Here is a 26,089-nt window from a genome sequence, read left to right on the forward strand (position 1 = left end):
TTCCTAATTTGCTACACGCAACAGTTGACGACTTTTGATTCCTGCTACCTGTATACTAGCTTCCACGCTAGGCTCTGTTTGTTGCTAGCGTCCACGCTAGCCCCTTTGGTTTTTGCCTTCCGTGCTTTGAGCACGTTTTTGTTTGTTCCCGTCTGATTAATTTCTTAAATAAATCATTTCCTACCTGCACGCTGTGTCCGAAGTCCGTCTGCATCTTGAGAGAACAAACACCGCATCACCATGCGACCCGGTCGTCACATTATTATTATTATTATTATTAGTCGCCAAAATAGCCGGTTATAAAATAAATAGTTGACAACGGAGCAGACAAAAACGGTGAAAATAATGTTTTAGGAACTCAGGTGAGCCCACAGACACACTCTTCAAGCAGACATGGAAGCAAAATATCTCGTAAAACTGCCAGAGCCAAAATACTTGTCCTCTTCCTTCTTCATTTTCATCTACGCGCAATAATTCGGTTTGGAAAATGTTGACAAAATCCTTAAAACACGCCTGTTCTGAGACCGTGGACGCCATGTTTACTTATGTACATTTTGCAGCAGGGTCAGACTGCATTCACATTGGAAATCACATTTTATTGTAATATGAAGGGCCACTAAAAAGATGGGATTCGACATGAAATCTGAGCTGGACAACTGACCCTGCAGTGTGTTTGTAGACTCATTTACGGAAATTACAGAAATATGCACAAATAAAGGAAAAATTATGTGAACAAAAGGTTACAAAAATCATTTATTCTTGCCCATTTTGGTTATGTCTCTAGCAAAAGACACGTTTCAGTCAGTCTACCCCAGGGCAGCTGTGGCTACAAATGTAGCTTACCACCATGAATGTGTGAATGTGGAGTGAATGAATGATGACTTCTCACTTCTCTGTCAGCGCTTTGAGGATCTAGTCGATAGAAAAGTTCTTTATAAATCTAATCCATTCTTATTCTTATTATTATTATAATTATTCGCCAAAATAGACGGTTACAAAATAAATAGCAGAAAAACAGGTGAAAATAATATGTTTTAGGAACTCAGGTGAAAGTTTTCCCACTTCTTTCTCCCACTGCTCGCCCACAGACACGCTCTTCAAGCAGACATGGAAGCAAAATATCTCGTAAAACTGCCAGAGCCAAAATACTTGTCCTCTTCCTTCTTCATCTTCTTCTACGCACAATAATTCGGTTCGGAAAAAGTTGAGTTTGATTGCCCAAAATCCTTAAAATTGCCACAAACGCGCCTGTTCTGAGACCGTGGACGCCATGTTTACTTATGTACATTTTGCAGCAGGGTCAGACTGCATTCACATTAGAAATCACTTTTTTATTGTTATACGAACGGCCACTAAAAAGATGGGATTTGACATGAAATCTGAGCTGGGCTCTATAAATAAAGTTGCTATGGTATGGGGGCAGCACGGTGGAACACGGGTTAGTGCGTCTGCCTCACAATACGAAGGTCCTGGGTTCGATCCTGCGCTCGGGATCTTTCTGTGTGGAGTTTGCATGTTCTCCCCGTGACTGCATGGGTTCCCTCCGGGTTCTCCGGCTTCCTCCCACCTCCAAAGACATGCACCTGGGGATAGGTTGATTGGCAACACTAAATGGTCCCTAGTGTGTGAATGTCTATCTGTGTTGGCCCTGTGGTGAGGTGGCGACTTGTCCAGGGTGTACCCCGCCTTTCGCCCGAATGCAGCTGAGATAGGCTCCAGCGACCCCAAAAATGGACAAGCGGTAGAAAATGTATGGATGGATGGGTATGGTATGGTATGGTAAAGGGACACAGATTTGCTTATGATCCGCATAAAGATGATATGTACGATTTGGGGGTGTATTTTTAGGCGTCAACACAATAGCATGCTGTGGTTGTTTTAGTCAGGCATTCTCAAATCTGCCTTCATGGTCTAATTTCCAGGAGCAGAAATTGAGCAGCTGACATGAATACTCCCACAGAGACACTGACAACAGGGGCTCTCTATGGCAGAACACAAAGCAAATAAAAGATGAAGAGGGGGAAAAAAAAGTCCTCCCCTTCCAGTTCCTAACTTTTAGAAAAAAAGGTATATATGTGACTTTTAGTCTGATGTCAGACAGTAGGACTTGCCCTCAATGTAGCACACCTCAGCAGCCTGGAGTTTTAACTAAGTGTCATGGAGCGCTTGATAAAAGAAGCTAACCCATTTTGACTATTTTCCCCCCACCTTGCTGAGCCGGGGGCGGCTGATTTGATGGGAGCTGCTGTGTAAAAGGAGCACTTTTCCTGCACCCTGCTAATTGGAACAGTTACTTTTCTTCTACACCCCCATCCTGCACCTGGCCTGCTTTGTCTTCCAGTCAATCTTCACTGTCAGCTTCAAGCCAAAAAGTGCTTCTTCCACACCCTAGTAATCACACTCCATTGAATTATTACCACTAGTTGGTATTCACACATTTTGGGGGTCGTTCACTAATTAATGAATTTTAATTAACTGTCCGCGATAATCATGTGCCTCACTTTTTTGTTGAGATTAGTGATTATCTGTGTCCCTTTACCATACCATAGCAACTTTATTTATAAAGCCCAGCTCAGATTTCATGTCAAATCCCATCTTTTTAGTGGCCGTTCATATTACAATAAAATGTTACTTCTAATGTGAATGCAGTCTGACCATGCTGCAAAATGTACATAAGTAAACATGGCGTCCACGGTCTCAGAACAGGCGCATATGTGGCAATTTTAAGGATTTTGTGCAATCAAACTCAACTTTTTCCGAACCAAATTATTGTGCGTAGAAGAAGATGAAGACGGAAGAGGACAAGTTTTGCTTCCATGTCTGCTTAAAGGCCTACTGAAAGCCACTACTAGCGACCACGCAGTCTGATAGTTTATATATCAATGATGAAATCTTAACATTGCAACACATGCCAATACAGCCGGGTTAACTTATGAAGTGACATTTTAAATCTCCCGGGAAATATCCGGCTGAAACGTCGCGGTATGATGACGTATGCGCGTGACGTAGTCAGTTTAACGGAAGTTATGGTACCCCGTAGAATCCTATACAAAAAGCTCTGTTTTCATTTCATAATTCCACAGTATTCTGGACATCTTTTGCAATTTGTTTAATGAACAATGAAGGCTGCAAAGAAGAAAGTTGTAGGTGGGATCGGTGTATTAGCAGCGGACTACAGCAACACAACCAGGAGGACTTTGTTGGAGAGCAGACGCGCTAGCCGCGACCTCACCTTGACTTCCTACGTCTCCGGGCCGCCAAACGCATCGGGTGAAGTCCTTCGTCCTTCCGTTGATCGCTGGAACGCAGGTGAGCACGGGTGTTGATGAGCAGATGAAGGCTGGCTGGCGTAGGTGGAGAGCTAATGTTTTTAGCATAGCTCTGTAAGGTCCGGTTGCTAAGTTAGCTTCAATGGCGTCGTTAGCACAGCATTGTTAACCTTCGCCAGCCTGGAAAGCATTAACCGTGTAGTTACATGTCCACGGTTTAATAGTATTGTTGATCTTCTGTCTATCCTTCCAGTCAGGGGTTTATTTTTTTTGTTTCTATCTGCATTTGAGAACGATGCTATCACGTTAGCTCCGTAGCTAAAGTGTTTCGTCGATGTATTGTCGTGAAGGTAAAAGGCACTGAATGTCCATTTCGCGTTCTCGACTCTCATTTTCAAGAGGATATAGTATCCCAGGTGGTTTAAAATACAAATCCGTGATCCACAATAGAAAAAGGAGAGAGTGTGGAATCCAATGAGCCGGCTTGTACCTAAGTTACGGTCAGAGCGAAAAAAAATATGTATTTTACTGCATTCTAGTCCGTCACTCTAACGTTCCTCATCCACGAATCTTTCATCCTCGCTCAAATTAATGGGGTAATGGTCCGAATAGCTCTAGCTGCGTTGAAAACAATAGGAAAATATGAGGGAGTGAACAACTGACTACGTCACGCTACTTCCGGTAGGGGCAAGGTTTTTTTTAATCAGAGACCAAAAGTTGCGAACTTTATCGACGTTGTTCTCTACTAAATCCTTTCAGCAAAAATATGTCAATATCGCAAAATGATCAAGTATGACACATAGAATGGATCTGTTATTCCCGTTTAAATAAAAAAAATTCATTTCAGTAGGCCTTTAAAGAGCGTGTCTGTGGGCTCACCTGAGTTCCTAAAACGTTATTTTCATCATTTTTTCTGCTCCGTTGTCAACTATTTATTTAATAACTGGCTATTTTGGCGACTAATAATAATAATAATTAGAGATGTCCGATAATGGCTTTTTTGCCGATATTCCGATATCGTCCAACTCTTAATTACCGATTGCGATATCAACTGATACCGATATATACAGTGGTGGAATGAACACATTATTCTTTCTAATTTTGTTGTGATGCCCTGCTGGATGCACTAAACAATGTAACAAAGTTTTCCAAAATAAATCAACTCAAGTTATGGAAAAAAAAATGCCAGAGAGATACAGTCTGGTGTGCCGTGGGAGATTATGTAAATTCACCTATTTTGGTTAAAAATATTTTATGCAAAGCAGTAATTATAGTCTGTCAATGATGTGTTGTTGTTGAGTGTCTGTGCTGTCTAGAGCTCGGCAGAGTAACCGTGTAATACTCTTCCATATCAGGTAGCTAATTGCTTTGTAAACGTGGTATCTAATGCTTAAACCAAAAAATAAACAAAAGGCGAGTGCCCCTATAAAAAGGCATTGAAGCTTAGGGATGGCTATGGAAAACTGGCTACAAAGTAAACAAAAACAGAATGCTGGATGACAGCAAAGACTTGCAGCGTGTGGAGCAGACAGCGTCCACAAAGTGCATCCCGTACATGACATGACAATCATCGATTTCCACACAAAGAAGGATAGCGTCCGCACAACTGAAATAGTCTTGATTGCTAACACAAAGCAGGTGCGGGGCATAGCGCTCAAAGGAAGGCATGAAGCTGCTACAAAACAGGAAGGGCCACCAAAATAACAGCGCAAGACAGGAACTAAAGCACCACTCACAGGAAAACAACAACAAAGTCAAAATAAGGCACGACAACCTGGTGGAGTTTCATTTTTGAACCTTTTCTGCCGGTGGTGTGCCTCTGTATTTTTTTAAATTAAAACAATGTGCCTTGGCTGAAAAAAGGTTGAAAAACACTGGGTGAGAAGATAGTGCACTGAACACTCCACATGTCAGACTTGTGTCACATGAAGGCAGAAAAGGAACAGAGTGATCTAGAGACTTGGTCCATGCCTAGATTAAAAACTGCCTTCCTACCATCACTGACTTCTTTCCATCACTGCCTTCCTACCATCACTGCCTTCCTACCATCACTGCCTTCCTTCCATCACTGCCTTCCTTCCATCACTGCCTTCCTTCCATCACTGCCTTCCTACCATCTCTGCCTTCCTTCCATCACTGCCTTCCTTCCATCACTGCCTTCCTTCCATCACTGCCTTCCTTCCATCACTGCCTTCCTTCCATCACTGCCTTCCTTCCATCACTGCCTTCCTTCCATCACTGCCTTCCTACCATCACTGCCTTCCTTCCATCACTGCCTTCCTTCCATCACTGCCTTCCTACCATCACTGTGAACGGCACACTTTGTTTTGAAGCCAGGAAGAAAAAAAGAGAAGAAAAAGGGTTTACTTGCAGACGCTTGACTGTTTTATAACCTCCCACTGAGAGTGTGCTGAACAGGAGCTCTACTTTTAATCACCTCTTCCAATATACTGGCTGTGTACTTAAGCGTGTACTTTCATCACCTCATCCAATCTACTGGCAGTGTACTTAAGTGTGTACTTTCATCACCTACTGTATGTTTATGGGTGTGTACTTAGTGTGTACTTTCATCATCTACTGCGTGTTTATGGGTGTGTACTTAGTATGTACTTTCATCACCTACTGGGTGTTTACTTAGTGTGTACTTTCATTACCTACTGGGTGTTTACTTAGTGTGTACTTTCATCACCTACTACATGTTTATGGGTGTGTACATAGTGTGTACTTTCATCACCTACTGCATGTTTTTGGGTGTGTACATAGTGTGTACTTTCATCATCTACTGCATGTTTATGGGTGTGTACATAGTGTGTACTTTCATCATCTACTGCATGTTTATGGGTGTGTACATAGTGTGTACTTTCATCACCTACTGGGTGTTTATGGGTGTGTACATAGTGTGTACTTTCATCACCTACTGCATGTTTATGGGTGTGTACTTAGTGTGTACTGTCATCACTTACTGCATGTTTATGGGTGTGTACATAGTGTGTACTTTCATCATCTACTGCATGTTTAAGGGTGTGTACATAGTGTGAACTCTAATAACCAACTGGGTGTTTATGGGTGTGTACATAGTGTGTACTTTCATCATCTACTGCATGTTTAAGGGTGTGTACATAGTGTGAACTCTAATAACCAACTGGGTGTTTATGGGTGTGTACATAGTGTGTACTTTCATCATCTACTGCATGTTTATGGGTGGGTACATAGTGTGTACTTTCTTCACCTACTACATATTATGTATCTACATGTTATGTATCTACATGTTACGTATCTACTTGTTATGTATCTACATGTTATGTATCTACATGTTATGTATCTACATGTGCACAGCAGGGGAGCTAGTTAACTCATGAGAGTAGCGTGTGTGGGTGTTTGTGAGAATGTCAATGTGTTGCCTGAGTGACGTCAGTGAGGGAGTGGACGAGTAAAGAGAGGGAGAGGTAGTGCATGCACTGCGCAGTAGAGTGATGAACAGGTCTGGTTGTGTCCTGCAAAACTAATAATAAAGCAACCATATTGTCACAAATCGGCGGCCTTGAATTTTGACCTGAAAGCGGATCTTAGCAGACCCATTGCGGGGTAAAGTGAACTCAAAGGAACGTCTCCCCTGTGCTCCTTGACGACAGTCTGCACTGGAGCAGAACAGCAGGACATTTTTACCTGTCACTCTTTAAACTCCTTGTGCAGATCTGAATGTTCATTAGTAGCCATCTCTCCAAGATGTTATTACGTTTTGACACACAACATCATGCACCTCGCTCTGTAGTCACCGCCTCACAGCACCATGCAGATGAAAGAACAGTATTGGTACTTTTCAAAGGCAGTATAGTACTGATTTCAATCAATTAGTATGGCGGTACTTTATTAGTACCGGTATATTGTGCAACCCTAGTGTATACTGATTGTCCAAATGGTAAAAAGAGCCTACCGTCATCCGCGGAGGCGTCACTGCAGTAGCCGTCATATTTGGCCGTCAGGGGGCTGTACTTCTGCCGGCTCTCCCAGCGGAACCTTGCCGCAGGTTTGACGTTACTGCACACGTTGGACCCTCTGAGGCCTTGGGCTCGACTGACGGCTTTCTGGTACTGACCCATCAGTTCATCCTCGCTGTCTGACGAGGAGCCCTGCTGGTCGTCGTCAGCATAAACATTTTCTGTTGGGGGCAAGAAGAGATTGTTTACGGTTTATTAAAACAAATTAAAGTGCTGTAGAGAATAAATAAGTACTACTCTTTGGTGGAAGGCAAATGATGCCGGACTTTTTAAATAAATACTTAACTCTCACATACCAAACTACAATAGCAGGTACTGAAAATGATGAACTTGCAATTTTGTTGACACTGACGTTTACATGCACTAAGATAGTTGGATTTCAGAAATAGTTTGGTCTATGTTTGTGAAGTCCCAGTTCATATGCACTTATCTCTAATTGTTCTCCCACTTCACCTATTCAATTGATTATGAATGAATTTAACAATAACCGCTAATAATAGCTATTGGTAGTCACTGTCTGGTCAAATTGATAACATAGTTTGACATATAGGCTGGTAATCTTTCAATGATTCAACTGGTAAATGACTGCTTTAGCTCCTCAAAGGCAAATGAAAACAATCATTGACAACTTTGTTGTTTATGGCAACTATTTCATCACTAAACAATGTTTGATCACTGAAATATATTGATTTGGTCTCCATGGGCACTGTGTTCCAAAATCCCGTCACCCAAAAAAGGATACACCGGATATATTTTCTTCAGCTCAACTCAGACAAAACCGAAATCCTTGTCTTTGGCCCAAAGAAGCAAAGAAAAACTGTTATTGGTCACCTTGAGACTCTCCTTGAAACCTAATAATCAGGTTAAAAATCAAGGCGTAATAATGGACTCAGACTTGATCTTTAACAGCCACATGAAGTCAATAACATCAGCAGCTTTTTACCACTTGAAGAACATTGCCAAAATCAGAGGAATAGTATCTAAATCAGCAGGTTAGACTACTGTCGTGGTCTTCTCACTGGGCTCTTTAAACCAGCTGTAAAGTAGCTGCAGTCCATTCAAAATGCTGATGCTCGAGTCCTGACTAGAACCAGGAAATACGACCTTCTTAGTCCAGTGCTTAGGTCACTGCACTGACTTCCTGTTGTTCAGAGAATAGACTTTAAAACAGTTGTGTACAAGTCTGTTCATGGTCTTGTGCCAAAGTACATCTCTGACATGTTAGAACCATAAGAACCATCTCGACCTCTGAGAACCTCAGGGAGTGGTCTCCTGCTGACATGTTAGAACCATATGAACCATCTCGACTTCTGAGAACCTCAGGGAGTGGTCTCCTGCTGACATGTTAGAACCATATGAACCATCTCCAGCTCTGAGAACCTCAGGGAGTGGTCTCCTGGTAACATGTTAGAACCATATGAACCATCTCCTGCTCTGAGAACCTCAGGGAGTGGTCTCCTTGTGACATGTTAGAACCAAATGAACCATCTCCAGCTCTGAGAACCTCAAGGAGTGGTCTCCTGGTGACATGTTAGAACCATATGAACCATCTCCAGCTCTGAGAACATCAGGGAGTGGTCTCCTGCTGACATGTTGGAGCCATATAAACCATCTTGACCTCTGAGAACATCAGGGAGTGGTCTCCTTCTGACATGTTAGAACCATGTGAACCATCTCCAGCTCTGAGAACCTCAGGGAGTGGTCTCCTTCTGACATGTTAGAACCATATGAACCAGCTCCAGCTCTGAGATCCTCAGAGGGTGGTCTCCTTTTGACATGTTAGAACCATATGAACCATCTCCAGCTCTGAGAACCTCAGGGAGTGGTCTCCTGCTGACATGTTGGAGCCATATAAACGATCTTGACCTCTGAGAACCTCAGGGAGTGGTCTCCTTCTGACATGTTAGAACCATATGAACCATCTCCAGCTCTGAGAGCCTCAGGGAGTGGTCTCCTTCTGACATGTTAGAACCATATGAACCAGCTCCAGCTCTGAGATCCTCAGGGGGTGGTCTCCTTTTGACATGTTAGAACCATATGAACCATCTCCAGCTCTGAGAACCTCAGAGGGTGGTCTCCTTTTGACATGTTAGAACCATATGAACCATCTCCAGCTCTGAGAACATTAGGGAGTGGTCTCCTTCTGACATGTTAGAACCATATGAACCATCTCCAGCTCTGAGAACCTAAGGGAGTGGTCTCCTGGTGACATGTTAGAACCATATGAACCATCTCCAGCTCTGAGAACCTCAGGGAGTGGTCTCCTGGTGACATGTTAGAACCATATGAACCATCTCCGGCTCTGAGAACCTCAGAGAGTGGTCTCCTGCTGGTGACCAGAGTCAGGACCAAACATGGTAGAACTGAGTTTCAGTTTTATCCTCCTAAAATCTGGAATAGTCTTCCTGGAGATGTGAGACACTTTGATTTAATTGTGCATTGAATGTATTTTATCTCACTATTTGATTGATTTGAATTAAATTATGATTGTTTTTATGATTGTATTTTCTATTTGAAATATTTATATTTTTGCCTTCTTTTAATTTTCGCACTTTGAATTGTCTTGTGTAGGAATTGTGCTCTAGAAATAAACTTGCCTGTATGAAAGTGATGGTTCTGTACCACACAAACTGTGATGTAGTTTTGTCTTTCGTCCAGCAAGAGGCAGCAGAGCTTTAGCAGAGGGCCATTTAGCAGAAACTGCAATATTCTATTGTATTGTTGTCATTATTTAGTCTGACATAAACCCCAGTTGTGTTACGATTGTGACTTTTAAAGCAGCAATTGACACTTGGCAACAGAGTGAGGTGGACTTTTGTGATTGACACAGACTTGAGAGGGACATATTCTCAATGACATCATAAATGGCCAGTAGGTAAAATCATCACAGTGGTTTACTTTTGTGTTTATGTCCTGTGTATGAATGTTTGCTAGATGTTTCCATGGTGCACACACAACCTCTGCAGGCTCCCCGGAGCCACCAGCATTTTAAACTTGTTGACAAGAAAAGACTTTCCACTTGTCAGCAACAGTTCTCCCTCTGTAGGTAAGGAACATGTATCTGTGTAGAGGTCACTCCTTTTTACACTTGTATTTTCTCTATTTGTGGAATATAATAGTGAAATTATATATATATATATATATATATATATATATATATATATATATATATATATATATATATATATATATATATATATATATATATATATATATATATATATATGTGTGTGTGTGTGTGTGTGTGTGTGTGTGTGTGTGTGTGTGTCTACATACAGGCCAAAGTTTGGACACACCGTTTCAGGTGACTACCGCTTGAAGCTCAAGGAGAGAATGCCAAGAGTGTGCAAAGCGGTAATCAGAGCAAAGGGTGGCTATTTTGAAGGAACTAGAATATAAAACATGTTTTTAGTTATTTCACCTTTTTTTGTTAAGTACATAACTCCACATGTGTTCATTCATAGTTTTGATGTGACAATCTACAATGTAAATAGTCATGAAAATAAAGAAAACACATTAAAATGAGAAGGTGTGTCCAAACTTTTGGCCTGTACTGTATGTACATATATACACACATAAATGTACATATATACACACATATGTACATATATACACATATATATGTACATATTTATACACACATATGTACATATATATACACACATATGTACATATATATACACACATATATGTACATATTTCCAAATATATGTACATATACAGTATATACACACATATGTACATATATAAAGACATATATGTACATATATACACACATATGTACATATATATATATATACACACATATACAGGTATGTACATATATACACACATATATGTACATATATACACACATATGTACACATATATGTACATATATACACACATATATGTACATATATATACATGCATATATGTACATATATACACACATATGTACATATATATACACACATATATGTACATGTATATACACACATATATGTACATATATACACACATATATGTACATATATATACATGCATATATGTACATATATACACACATATGTACATATATATACACATATAAGTACATATATATACACACATATATGTACATATATACACACACATATGTACATATACTGTATATACACACATATATGTTCATATATATACACGCATATATGTACATATACACACATATGTACATACATATACACACATATATGTACATATAAACACACATATATGTACATATATACACACATATATGTACATATATACACACATATATTTACATATATACACACATTTATGTACATATATACACACATCAATCAATCAATCAATGTTTATTTATATAGCCCTAAATCACAAGTGTCTCAAAGGGCTGCACAAGCCACAACGACATCCTCGGTACAGAGCCCACATAAGGGCAAGGAAAAACTCACCCCAGTGGGACGTCGATGTGAATGACTATGAGAAACCTTGGAGAGGACCGCATATGTGGGTAACCCCCACTCTAGGGGAGACTGAAAGCAATGGATGTCGAGTGGGTCTGACATAATATTGTGAAAGTCCAGTCCACAGTGGATCCAACATATCAGCGAAAGTCCAGTCCATAGTGGGGCCAGCAGGAAACATATACACGCATATGTACATAAATACACACATATATGTACACATTTATGTACATATGTGTATATATGTACATACATACACATATATGTACATATATACACACATATGTACATATATACACACATATATGTACATATATACACAAGTATATATACACACACATATACACACATACATGTACATATATACACACATATATGTACATATATACACACACATGTACACATTTATGTACATATGAGTATATATGTACATATATACACGTATATGTACATATATACACACATACATGTACATATACACACACATATATGTACATATATACACACACACATACACATTTATGTACATATGTGTATATATGTACATATATACACACATATGTACATATATACACACATATATGTACATTTTATACACACATATATGTACATATATATATACACATAAGTATATACAGTATATGTACATATATAAATATTAGAAACACATAATTTGTAAAAACAATTTTGAATAAAGCATGACGCAGTCATCCTGTCTTCTACTAAATGCTGTGTATTTACTGTACATGCTGCTTTACATATGTGTATTTACATGCTGCTTTACATACCTGCAATGGTGGCCAAAGTGCGTCACATTATACGTCACATTCACACACTGATGGAGGAAAAGTACTGGTGTAAAAGTACTTCCTGGTAAAGTCAACGTCTCAAATGGATGTGTACAAATGAAGTTTAGACCAGTGGTGTGTGGTGACCTTCACACATTGATGATGCCTTCAAGAGGTATTTGGTAAGAAAGTGTTTATGAAAGTGAAGTACTTTTTCTTGTTGTGATCTTTCTTTCTTTAGTTGATTTGGAACATGAACACACCTACAGCATAATACACCACACCGTTTCATATCATTTCACTTTACATCATGTCCGAAAAGGAGTAGGAAGAAGCAAAGCTCATTTAATCCTACCCCTTTCCCACTTCAGAGCGTTCCTTGCGGGAACTTAGTTACCCCGTTGTGTACCTGCCTTTCCCGAGTCTCACCCCTTTGTGACTCCCCGTTGTTTCCCCTGTGGATTTGGACTGCCTTCCTCGATCCTCGACCCTCGCCTGGACACGGACCTTGTCGCTTCTCTCCTGCCCTCGACGACTCGCCTGTGCTCGGACTGCCTCCTGCTTTGTCCCTCCTCTCGCTCTCCTCAACACTTGGTAACACACTTCAGCTAACCATACCCATAGCCTCACACCTACACACTCCATTCTATAGTCCCAGTTAGTATTGTTTATGATTATTATATATACCTTGTCAATATTTATATATATATAATAAATCATATAACTTTGCTTCCCCCTGGTGTCTGTGCCGTCAACTCCATCTAGTAAACATAACATATAGTTTGCTTTGTACATCATTTTAGCTGTTTGCAATTTCACCAAATCATCGAACTTTAATATTTTTGACTCAATAAATAAAGGGTTTGTATGTTCTCTATATCCAACATTATGTATCAGTCTAATTGATCTTTTTTGTAACACCGTTAACAAATGAAGCGCACATTTGTCGTTATTTCCCATATTTCTATACAACAACTCAGAAATGTAACACTAGTGAGCAGTAGAGAATATGAAGGGATTTTTGGCCCGGAACGTATTTTGCTTTGTTCATTATTGACGTGTTTCTTGCTACTTTATGTTGTATATTTTGTATATGCGATTTCCAGTTAATTTTATCATATATTAATACTCCCAAAAATCTGGTTTCTTTTACCCTTTCAATGTCTACTCCGTCTATTTGTATGTGTATGATGCTCTTTTCTACTGTTACCAAATAGCATTATTTTAGTTTTACTGAGATTCAAAGATAGTCTGTTTTTGTCAAACCGTCTTTCTAATGTGTTCATTTCTTCCGGTTATTATTCGTATTATGATCTTCATGTGTATTCACAGTGAGTGGATATGGACTCAGGTGTAACACAAAGACAGACACCTGGGGACCACATTTAGCAGACATTTTCAAATGTGGCTCACCTGGCAAGTCTGTGTTCTTCCTGAAGTCGTCGAGGCACTGAAGGCTTCCTGCTTTCTCCAGCATGGACTTGTTGTTGAGGTACCAGAAGATGAGAGTCATGAGAGTGATGAAGAGTCCGATGGCTGTCAGAAAGCCCAGCACCTCTGGAGAGACTGACAACAAACACACAAACACTGGACTGAAATCATGTCAACAAATCACATATACATAGGGCTGGGCGATATGGCCTTTTATTAATATGTGGATATGTTTAGTCCATGTCACGATACACCATATACTGTATATCTGGATATTTTGCCTTAGCCTTGAATGAACACTTGATGCATATAATCACAGCAGTATGATGATTCTATGTGTCTACATTAAAACATTCTTCTTCATACTGCATTAATATATGCTACTTTTAAACTTTCATGCAGAGAGGGAAATCACAACTAAGTCAATTTACCAAAAGTGTATTTATTAAACAGTTATTAAACAGTGGCACAAACATTCATGTCATTTCCAAAACTGAAAGTGCAAGATTGTCAGAGACATTTTAAAAAAAGCTATAAGTGCACTTTTGTGCATGATGTCACTAAGATGACATATCAAAACAACACTAAATTAAAGTGCACTTTTTGTACAGAACGCCACTACAATAGTTGAAAACATATAAAGTGCACTTTTGTGCATGATGTCACACAAGATATTTCAATAAGTGTCAAATAAAAATGAGCTGCATAGTAGGAAATCAAATGGTGGGGCGGCATGGCGTAGTGGGTAGAGCGCCCGTGTCAGAAACCTGAGGGTTGCAGGTTCGCTCCCCGCCTCTTACCATGCCGTTGTGTCCTTGGGCAGGACACTTCACCCTTGCCCCCGGTGCCACTCATGAATGTTGAATGAATGATAGGTGGTGGTCGGAGGGGTCGTAGGCGCAAATTGGCAGCCACGCTTCCGTCAGTCTACCCCAGGGAAGCTGTGGCTACGAAAGTAGCTTACCACCACCAGGTGTGAATGAATGATGGGTTTTTAACATGTAAAGCGACTTTGGGTACTTAGAAAAGCGCTATATAAATCCCAGGTATTATTATTATTATTATTAATAGTGTATGTCCTTCACTATGTGGTAGGTTCCTGTGGACGTTATCTCCTTCTGTTGTTGACTATTTGTTTCATACGGTGTTGATGTGGAAATGGAAAACGCCAGCATGCTCAATTGGGTCAGTGCTGGTTGCTTCAGCATTTTGTGGGTGTGGCACCGGCCGAGATGTTGACATGCGGAGTTTCAAGCACTCTTCGTTCTCTAGCGCAGTGTTTTTCAACCACTAGTGTGCCGTAAGATACAGTCTGGTGTGCCGTGGGAGATTATCTAATTTGACCTATTTGGGTAAAAAATATTTTTTTGCAAACCAGTATTTATAGTCTGCCAATTATGTGTGGTTGTTGAGTGTCGGTGCTGTCTAGGCCAGTGTTTTTCAACCTTTTTGGAGCCAAGGCACATTTTTTGCGTTGAAAAAATGCAGAGGCACACCACCAGCAGAAAACATTAAAAAACTAAACTCAGTTGACAGTAAAAAGTCGTTGTGGCAATTGTTGGATATGACTTTGAAGCATAACCAAGCATGCATCACTATAGCTCTTGTCTCAAAGTAGGTGTACTGTCACCACCTGTCACATCACACCCTGACTTATTTGGACTTTTTTGCTGTTTTCCTGTATGTAGTGTTTTACTTCTTGTCTTGCACTTCTATTTTGTTGTAATTTTCCTGTAGCAGTTTCATGTCTTTCTTTGAGCGATATTTCCCGCATCTACTTTGTTTTAGCAATCAAGAATATTTCAGTTGTTTTTATCCTTCTTTGTGGGGACATTGTTGATTGTCATGTCATGTTCGGATGTACATTGTGGACGCCGTCTTTGCTCCACAGTAAGTCTTTGCTGTCGTCCAGCATTCTGTTTTTGCTTACTTTGTAGCCAGTTCAGTTTTAGTTTCGTTCTGCATAGCCTTCCCTAAGCTTCAATACCTTTTCTTAGGGGCACTCACCTTTTGTTTATTTTTGGTTTAAGCATTAGACACCTTTTTACCTGCACTCTGCCTCCTGCTGTTTCCCACATCTACAAAGCAATTAGCTAACTGCTGCCACCTACTGATATGGAAGAGTATTACACAGTTACTCTGCCGAGCTCTATAAACAAAATGGAATGCGCAGTGACTAGGATGGCGGAAACGGGGCTGGAACCTGGAACCCTCAAGTTGCCGGCACGGCCACTCCACCAACCGAGCTATACCGCCGAACACACAAACAAAACAGGAAAAACGACCAAATTAAGAGCACCGAACCAGAACTAAGACACTAAACACAAGGAAAACACCAACAAAGTCAATAGAAGGCATGATCTATAAAGCGGACTTTTATTCTGACGCTGAGGTTGTTACGTAATCGTCACATTTAAATGCATTTAATGAATGTGATGAGAATTTCTTATTACAAATGTACTGTTTTTAAAAGTCCATCCATCCATCCATTTTCTACCGCTTGTCCCTTTTGGGATCGCAGGGGGTGCTGGAGCCTATCTCAGCCATAAATGATTATTTAGTGAAACGAAAATAAATGTAAAACTGCATCAATGTACAAAAGCCAAAAGCAGTGAAGTTGTCACGTTGTGTAAATGGTAAATAAAAAGAGAATACAACAAATCCTTTTCAACTTATATTCAATTGAATAGACTGCAAAGACAAGATATTTCATGTTCACACTGAGAAACTTTGTTTTGTTTTTTTTTGCAAATAATCATGAACTAAGAATTTTAATGGCAGCAACACATTGCAAAAAAGGCATTTTTACCAGTGTGTTACATGGCCTTTCCTTTTAACAACACTCAGTAAAGGTTTGGGAACTGAGGAGACACATTTTTGAAGTGGAATTCTTTCCCATTCTTGCTTGATGTACAGCTTAAGTTGTATATGTAACACGTGGCTTGGCATTGTCTTGCTGAAATAAGCAGGGGCGTCCATGATAACGTTGCTTGGATGGCAACATATGTTGCTCCAAAAACTGTATGTACCTTTCAGCATTAATGGCGCCTTCGCAGAAGTGTAAGTTACCCATGTCTTGGCCACTAATACACCCCCATACCATCACACATGCTGCCTTTTACACTTTAACCCTAGAACAGTCCGGATGGTTCTTTTCCTCTTTTTTCCGGAGGACACGACGTCCACAGTTTCCAAAAACAACTTGAAATGTGGACTCGTCAGACCGCAGAACACTTTTCCACTTTGCATCTGTTCATCTTAGATGAGCTCGGGCCCAGCGAAGCGTTTCTGGGTGTTGTTGATAAATGGCTTTGGCTTTGCATAGTAGAGTTTTAACTTGCACTTACAGATGTAGCGACCAACTGTAGTTACTGACAGTGGTTTTCTGAAGTGTTCCTGAGCCCATGTGGTGATATCCTTTACACACTGATGTCGCTTTTTGATGCAGTACCGCCTGAGGGATTGAAGGTCACGGGGAATTAAATGTTAGTTTTTGGCCTTGCTGCTTACGTGCAGTGATTTCCTTTTGATGATATTACGGAGCGTAGATGGTGAAATCCCTAAATTCCTTGCAATAGCTGGTTGAGAAATGTTGTTCTTCAACAATTTGCTCAGGCATTTGTTGACAAAGTGGTGACCCTCGCCCCGTCCTTGTTTGTGAATGACTGAGCATTTCATGGCAGCTGCTTTTATACCCAATCATGGCACCCACCTGTTCCCAATTAGCCTGTTCACCTGTGGGATGTTCCAAATAAGTCTTTGATGCGCACTCCTCAACTTTCTCAGTCTTTTTTGCCACTTGTGCCAGCTTTTTTGAAACACGCTGCAGGCGTCAAATTCCAAATGAGCTAATATTTGCCAAAAATAACAACGTTTTCCAGTTTGAACGTTAAATATCTTGTCTTTGCAGTCTATTCAACAGATGGATAAATCTGTCACATAATTGTTATAAGTTTCCATTGTTGCACATTTGTTTTGTGCAGCCTCCGTTATGTCGTGTCTGTGTGGAATATGAAAAAGCTGAAAACCCAGCTCATAATCACAAAGACACCCACATACTTGACAAGCACTCTCAGCAGTGTTCCTATGCACACACTCCCACGCCTGTGCAGACAGGACTCTGGGGCACAATGCTTCTGCAGTCATTAAACACACGCAGGCACAATCATCACACACTAAACTATTAAACAAGCGATGCCGTTTGATAGACCTGGTCTAGCTTTATTAAAATGCATTGCTTATTTTTGTACAATCGGAACTAACTAAGCCACCCAACTAGGTCACCTAGTTGTTAAACACAATATCAAAAAAACATCAAAAATTGACAATTTGACCAAACCGCCCTTTCAGTTTGTAGGGAATATCACGGCTCGAATTTAACAACAGCCATCCATCCGTCCATCTTCTTCCGCTTATCAGACGTTGGGTCGCGGGGGCAGCAGCCTAAGCAGGGAAGCCTGCTTAGGCTTCCCTGCTTACTTGTATTTTCTCTATTTGTGGAATATAATAGTGAAATGATATATATATATATATATATATATATATATATATATATATATATATATATATATATATATATATATATATATATATATATATATATATGTATATTTGGAGCCCCTGGCTCGAAAGAAAATAATGTTTGCCTTGGTGCCCTAAAATATGAGCCCTCCTTTGAGGCAACACTTGCCCTGACCTTAAAAAGTTAAATTGGAAGCCTGGATTAGGCTTTAATATCAAGAAGTGTCCATTCAAATTCCATCAGCTATGGCTTTGACACCAAGGACATGAGGCAGGATTAGTGGAATATTAATTTGAAATGTGTAACAAAAGCCATCATTTATTCTCCACTCACAGATATTATCCAATATTGACATTAAACAATACCATTTGGGATTAGTTAGTCTCTTTGAGCCAGAACTTCTGGTTCCATTCCTTTCTTTATTTTTAATATATACACTACCGTTCAAAAGTTTGGGGTCACATTGAAAAGTCCTTATTTTTGAAGGAAAAGCACTGTACTTTTCAATGAAAAGTAGTCTTAACTTGAAAGAAATACACTCTATACATTGCTAATGTGGTAAATGACTATTCTAGCTGCAAATGTCTGCTTTTTGGTGCAATATCTACATAAGTGTATAGAGGCCCATTTCCAGCAACTATCACTCCAGTGTTCTAATGGTACAATGTGTTTGCTCATTGGCTCAGAAGGCTAATTGATGATCAGAAAACCCTTGTGCAATCATGTTCACACATCTGAAAACACTTTAGCTCGTTACAGAAGCTACAAAACTGACCTTCCTTTGAGCAGATTGAGTTTCTGGAGCATCACATTTGTGGGGTCAATTAAACGCTCAAAATGGCCAGAAAAAGAGAACTTTCATCTGAAACTCGACAGTCTATTCTTGTTCTTAGAAATGAAGGCTATTCCACTAAATTGTTTGGGTGACCCCAAACTTTTGAACGGTAGTGTATATATTTCATTTATTTCTATCTTAGAAACAATGACTGGCAGCAGTTTTTAGGATAAGATTTTGTTAAGAATCATTCAAACTCACACATCCCACCATTTTATACCTTACTGGTATTGATATGAATATTGACTAGTTTGAATGCTCCCTCTTCTAAAAAACTTGGTGCATCACAATTAAATATACAAATGCTGTATTTTTCGGACTAAAAAGCACACTTAAAATCATTTTATTTTGTCAAAAATCGACAGTGCGCCTTCTGTACAGAACAATTCTGGTTGTGTTTACTGACCTCCAAGCTATTTTATTTGGTACACGGTGTAATGATAAGTGTGACCAGTAGATGGCAGTCACACAGAGATACCACTCGTGTTCAATAAACGATGCTGGCAAGTACAGAATATAGAACTTTATACACTGCGCTCAAAATTCAATCGGAACAACTTTGGTAAGCGACGAAACCGCACAACTTGATGGATTATTGACGCATTACGACTACCATAGTCAGACATACTGTGCTTTCAACCTATTATTAGCAATACCAACTTTTCTTACCTATTATTTTGCATGCCGCCTGAAGCCATTTTGATGACATCACTTCCTGTACACGCGCTGACACGGCCATTTTGAAGAGCTTTTCGCCGGCGAGTGTCACTTGGGACTTGCTCATTTCCACAATTGTCGCGCCTTGCCGTGTCAGCCCGTCTTAAAGATAACTTTGTGTGGTCAGAAACGCTTTAAATGTGTCCAGACTCTCACAGTCTCGCTGTATTGCTTTGGGTTGCTAGGCAACTGCTGTGACTTAGCGTTTCGGCCAGTTAGCTTCGGTTCAGAGACCCTTCACTTCACTTCACTTCCAGAAACAAGTCCACATTTGCAACTATTATGAAAAAGAGGGAGTTTATATGGTTGCTGACTATCTAAGTGCAAGACCAAGTGCCAGCTGTTGCTCGTGTGGATAAGAAGCAGCTAGCGGGTGATAGCATTTCCGAAGCTATCATTTGCGGAAAGGCTCGTCATTTTAATTCGACAAAGCTTATCAAGCACTGACTTTGTGGATTTTATTGGCGAAGATTGTTTTGTACCCCAAGCAAGTATTTATTTGTGATGAAACCAAAAAAAGATGCCAGGAGAAGACACTACCGGGACACAAGCCGATGAAGGATCACAATACAATATTTGGAGGGAAAAGCTGCTGCAAATATCAGTTAATATTGGTATTGAAAATGAATTGCTGGACAGTATACTTTATGTTGGGAGGTAAAGCAATGCCTACTAGTATGAGGATTGTCTCAACTACAAAGGACAATTCAAACATTTATAACTTAACTGTCTATTAGTTGAAACATTAAGCTTGTCCCGATACCAATGTTTAGGTACCAGTAACTAAATGTATTTGGATACTTGTCTAAATAAAGGGACCACAAAAAAATTTCATTATTGTATTTATTATAACAAAAAGTCTTAGGGTAGATTAAACATATGTTTATTATTGTAATTTAGTCCTTAAATAAAATAGTGAACATACTAGACAACTTGTCTTTTAGTAGTAAGTAAACAAACAAAGACTCCTAATTAGTCTGCTGACGTATGCAGTAACATATTGTGTCATTTATACACCTATTATTTTGTACACATTATGAGGGACAAACTGTAAAAAATTGATTATTAATCTACTTGTTCATTTACTGTAAATATCTGCTTATTTTCTCTTTTAACTAGGGTTGGGTATCGAGTATCGAGTATCGATTGGAACCGGGACTAACTTTCCGATTCTCCCGGAATCGTTCAAAAGTTTAAATTTCGATTCCTAGTTTCGATACCCAGTCCGCCGACCGGAAAAAAATATGTCCGCCGGACCGGAAGAAGAAGCCGCTGAACACCAACGAAGAAGCGCCCACCGCCGGAAGTGTTAGCATAGCCGAGCGAGTCAGTCAAGCTCAAGCATGGATAGCGGGCGTCGGCGGTCGAATGTGTGGCTTTACTTTACAAAAAAAAAAAGAAATAAGCGCGAAATAACAGAGCTCCATGTCCATCAAGAAACGAGTGGAGAGAGAGCTGCAGATGTACCAGGACGTTCCACCGATACTTATGTCTGACGACCCTGCTGCATGGTGGTGGTCCGGTGGAACCAACAAAAGACTTATCCTTTGCTGTCAGATCTCGCTTTCTCCTATTTATGCGTTCAAGCTTCTTCCACACCCAGCGAACGTGTATTTTCCACAGCAGGAGACACTATCTGTCCAGAACACTCACGCATCCTGCCTGAGAAGGCGGGTATGGTCATTTTCCTAAACAACAACTGTCTCTGATTTTATACTGTACCTGCTGCTAATCTGGACTGGCTTTTGCAAGTTGTTTCTTATTGTTTATTTGCTTTTCTGCACCAGGTTAGCCCATCAGTGGGAGCACGGTAACATTTTTAAGTACCTGCAGCATCATACACTTGTGTGTGTAAATGTGTTTTCATGAGGTTTCCTGCAGCATCATACACTTGTGTGTGTAAATGTGTTTTCATGAGGTTTCCTGCAGCATCATACACTTGTGTGTGTAAATGTGTTTTCATGAGGTTTCCTGCAGCATCATACACTTGTGTGTGTAAATGTGTTTTCATGAGGTTTCCTGCAGCATCATACACTTATGTGTAAATGTGTTTTCATGAGGTTTCCTGCAGCATCATACACTTGTGTGTGTAAATGTGTTTTCATGAGGTTTCCTGCAGGATCATACACTTGTGTGTGTAAATGTGTTTTCATGAGGTTTCCTGCAGCATCATACACTTATGTGTAAATGTGTTTTCATGAGGTTTCCTGCAGCATCATACACTTGTGTGTGTAAATGTGTTTTCATGAGGTTTCCTGCAGGATCATACACTTGTGTGTGTAAATGTGTTTTCATGAGGTTTCCTGCAGTATCATACGCTTGTATGTGTAAATGTGTTTTCATGAGGTTTCCTGCAGCATCATACACTTGTGTGTGTAAATGTGTTTTCATGAAGTTTCCTGCAGCATCATACACTTGTGTGTGTAAATGTGTTTTCATGAGGTTTCCTGCAGGATCATACACTTGTGTGTGTAAATGTGTTTTCATGAGGTTTCCTGCAGCATCATACACTTGTGTGTGTAAATGTGTTTTCATGAGGTTTCCTGCAGCATCATACACTTGTGTGTGTAAATGTGTTTTCATGAGGTTTCCTGCAGCATCATACACTTGTGTGTGTAAATGTGTTTTCATGAGGTTTCCTGCAGCATCATACACTTGTGTGTGTAATGGTGTTTTCATGAGGTTTCCTGCAGCATCATACACTTGTGTGTGTAAATGTGTTTTCATGAGGTTTCCTGCAGGATCATACACTTGTGTGTGTAAATGTGTTTTCATGAGGTTTCCTGCAGGATCATACACTTGTGTGTGTAAATGTGTTTTATGAGGTTTCCTGCAGGATCATACACTTGTGTGTGTAAATGTGTTTTCATGAGGTTTCCTGCAGGATCATACACTTGTGTGTGTAAATGTGTTTTCATGAGGTTTCCTGCAGGATCATACACTTATGTGTAAATATGTTTTCATGAGGTTTCCTGCAGGATCATACACTTGTATGTGTAAATGTGTTTTCATGAGGTTTCCTGCAGGATCATACACTTGTGTGTAAATGTGTTTTCATGAGGTTTCCTGCAGAATCATACACTTGTGTGTGTAAATGTGTTTTCATGAGGTTTCCTGCAGGATCATACACTTGTGTGTGTATATGTGTTTTATGAGGTTTCCTGCAGGATCATACACTTGTGTGTGTAAATGTGTTTTCATGAGGTTTCCTGCAGGATCATACACTTGTGTGTGTAAATGTGTTTTCATGAGATTTCCTGCAGGATCATACACTTGTGTGTGTAAATGTGTTTTCATGAGGTTTCCTGCAGGATCATACACTTGTGTGTAAATGTGTTTTCATGAGGTTTCCTGCAGGATCATACACTTATGTGTGTAAATGTGTTTTCATGAGGTTTCCTGCAGAATCATACACTTGTGTGTGTAAATGTGTTTTCATGAGGTTTCCTGCAGGATCATACACTTGTGTGTGTATATGTGTTTTATGAGGTTTCCTGCAGGATCATACACTTGTGTGTGTAAATGTGTTTTCATGAGGTTTCCTGCAGGATCATACACTTATGTGTGTAAATGTGTTTTCATGAGGTTTCCTGCAGGATCATACACTTGTGTGTAAATGTGTTTTCATGAGGTTTCCTGCAGGATCATACACTTGTGTGTGTAAATGTGTTTTCATGAGGTTTCCTGCAGGATCATACACTTATGTGTAAATGTGTTTTCATGAGGTTTCCTGCAGGATCATACACTTGTGTGTGTAAATGTGTTTTCATGAGGTTTCCTGCAGGATCATACACTTGTGTGTAAATGTGTTTTCATGAGGTTTCCTGCAGGATCATACACTTATGTGTGTAAATGTGTTTTCATGAGGTTTCCTGCAGGATCATACACTTGTGTGTGTAAATGTGTTTTCATGAGGTTTCCTGCAGGATCATACACTTGTGTGTGTATATGTGTTTTATGAGGTTTCCTGCAGGATCATACACTTGTGTGTGTAAATGTGTTTTCATGAGGTTTCCTGCAGGATCATACACTTATGTGTGTAAATGTGTTTTCATGAGGTTTCCTGCAGGATCATACACTTGTGTGTAAATGTGTTTTCATGAGGTTTCCTGCAGGATCATACACTTGTGTGTGTAAATGTGTTTTCATGAGGTTTCCTGCAGCATCATACACTTGTGTGTGTAAATGTGTTTTATGAGGTTTCCTGCAGGATCATACACTTGTGTGTGTAAATGTGTTTTCATGAGGTTTCCTGCAGGATCATACACTTATGTGTGTAAATGTGTTTTCATGAGGTTTCCTGCAGGATCATACACTTGTGTGTGTAAATGTGTTTTCATGAGGTTTCCTGCAGGATCATACACTTGTGTGTGTAAATGTGTTTTCATGAGGTTTCCTGCAGCATCATACACTTGTGTGTGTAAATGTGTTTTCATGAGGTTTCCTGCAGCATCATACACTTGTGTGTGTAAATGTGTTTTCATGAGGTTTTCAAAAATAAAGCTCTCTTGAGGAAAGTGCACCCCTGGGAAAATGTATTCATAATTTATAATATTTATATTGAAGTTCATAGATTTGATATTTATATTCTAGTTGAAAACAGCCCTGTGAGGAATTTATAGTAAAGTTCATAAAAAGTTAATAGAATTAAAATTGATGGAGAATGTCAGACTATTTCATTCAGAAAGACTGTAGGTTAGCTAGCTCATTTAAAATATCCTAAACTTTTTTTTTGACCCTGCCTCTTAAAAGAATCGGAATCGAGGAGCGTCAGGAATCGGAACGAAGAATCGGAATCGGAATCGTTCGAATTCAAACGATACCCAACCCTACTTTTAACATGTTCTATCTACACTTCTGTTAAAATGTAATAATCACTTATTCTTCTCTTGTTTGACACTTTACATTAGTTTTGGATGATACCACACATTTAGGTATCGATCCGATACCAAGTAGTTACAGGATCATACATTGGTCATGTTCAAAGTCCTCATGTGTCCAGGGACATATTTACTGACTTTATAAACATTAAATGCTTTTTTTTTTTTAAATGAAAAAAGATACACTCTTGTACTTGGTATCATTACAGTGGATGTCAGGTGTAGATCCACCCATGGCATTTGTTTACATTGTGACGCCGGTGAGCTATTGTATCCTCCTACGCTGTGTAGTGAAGCATGTTTAGCTATTCCTCGTCCTCCAGTGATAATAATATAGGTAAGAAACTTACTTTATTTGTCGCCATAGAGACAAGAATTTGTGATTTAGAAGTAGCTAAAACACTATGGATGGATGTTAACTAATAGCTAGCTAGCCATGTCTTAAAGCAGCTCTTCCTGAGGGTGTTTCAGTGTTATACCTTCTCCTTTATCTTGACTTTCTACACCAAAATGCGTCCATTCTCCCTTTTCTGTCTACATACTGTGTTTGCTTGTAAGTACTCTGTGTGTGTGCGCTGCCCAACATGCTCCTCTGCCAGTCAAACCAGCAATGACACCACGTGACGACATGCCCGGGAAGCGGTACTTTTCAAACTGAGTATAGTACCGCTTTTGATTCAATAGTACCGCGATACTATACAAGCACCGTACAATCCCGTACACATTTTTAGAATGTCAAACATGTCCGATATCAGGTTGTGATATTCAGCTTTCATCCGTGCATCTGTCACCATGGTTTAGGGACGTCACCGTCAGAGAGTGTCGACCGCTCAGCAAGACCGTGAGGTTGAAAGTCCTCAAAGCGACGAAGGCTGCTGGAGCCAAGAAGCAGTTCAGTGTTTCCCATAAACTGCCAAGATACCTGTGGCGGTGGGGGCGTGGCTATGGGCGTGGTCACCATGACATCATCGAGTAATTTGCATAATTTACTACAATGATATGATTTTCTCTAAAAAGGCTAAAAAAATGTATACTTACTAATTAATATAACAGTTTTGTTTTAAACGTCCATCCATCCATTTTACAATATAATTACAACACTTTATGTACATATTTATATACAGATTTGAACAATAAGTTATTCACTGAAATATATTTATTAATTGTGGTTCTTACAAAAAATATATCTTATAAAAAAAAA

At 39.7% G+C, this 26,089-nt stretch overlaps 1 protein-coding gene across 2 annotated transcripts in view; it reads right to left on the bottom strand.

Moving 5' to 3' along the window:
* The window catches only part of LOC133641071 (synaptotagmin-14-like), a 97,773-nt gene that overhangs the window by 52,839 nt on the left and 18,845 nt on the right, over window positions 1–26,089 (bottom strand). For both annotated transcript variants that reach the window (XM_062034906.1, XM_062034905.1), the window contains 2 exons: window positions 13,917–14,069; window positions 7,204–7,428 (listed from right to left, as the gene is read on the bottom strand). In XM_062034906.1, coding sequence (XP_061890890.1) covers window positions 7,204–7,428; window positions 13,917–14,069 — 378 coding nt within the window. The remainder of the gene's footprint in view (window positions 1–7,203; window positions 7,429–13,916; window positions 14,070–26,089) is intronic.

Source organism: Entelurus aequoreus, linkage group LG23, assembly GCF_033978785.1.
Source record: "Entelurus aequoreus isolate RoL-2023_Sb linkage group LG23, RoL_Eaeq_v1.1, whole genome shotgun sequence".
Lineage (NCBI taxonomy): Eukaryota > Metazoa > Chordata > Actinopteri > Syngnathiformes > Syngnathidae > Entelurus > Entelurus aequoreus.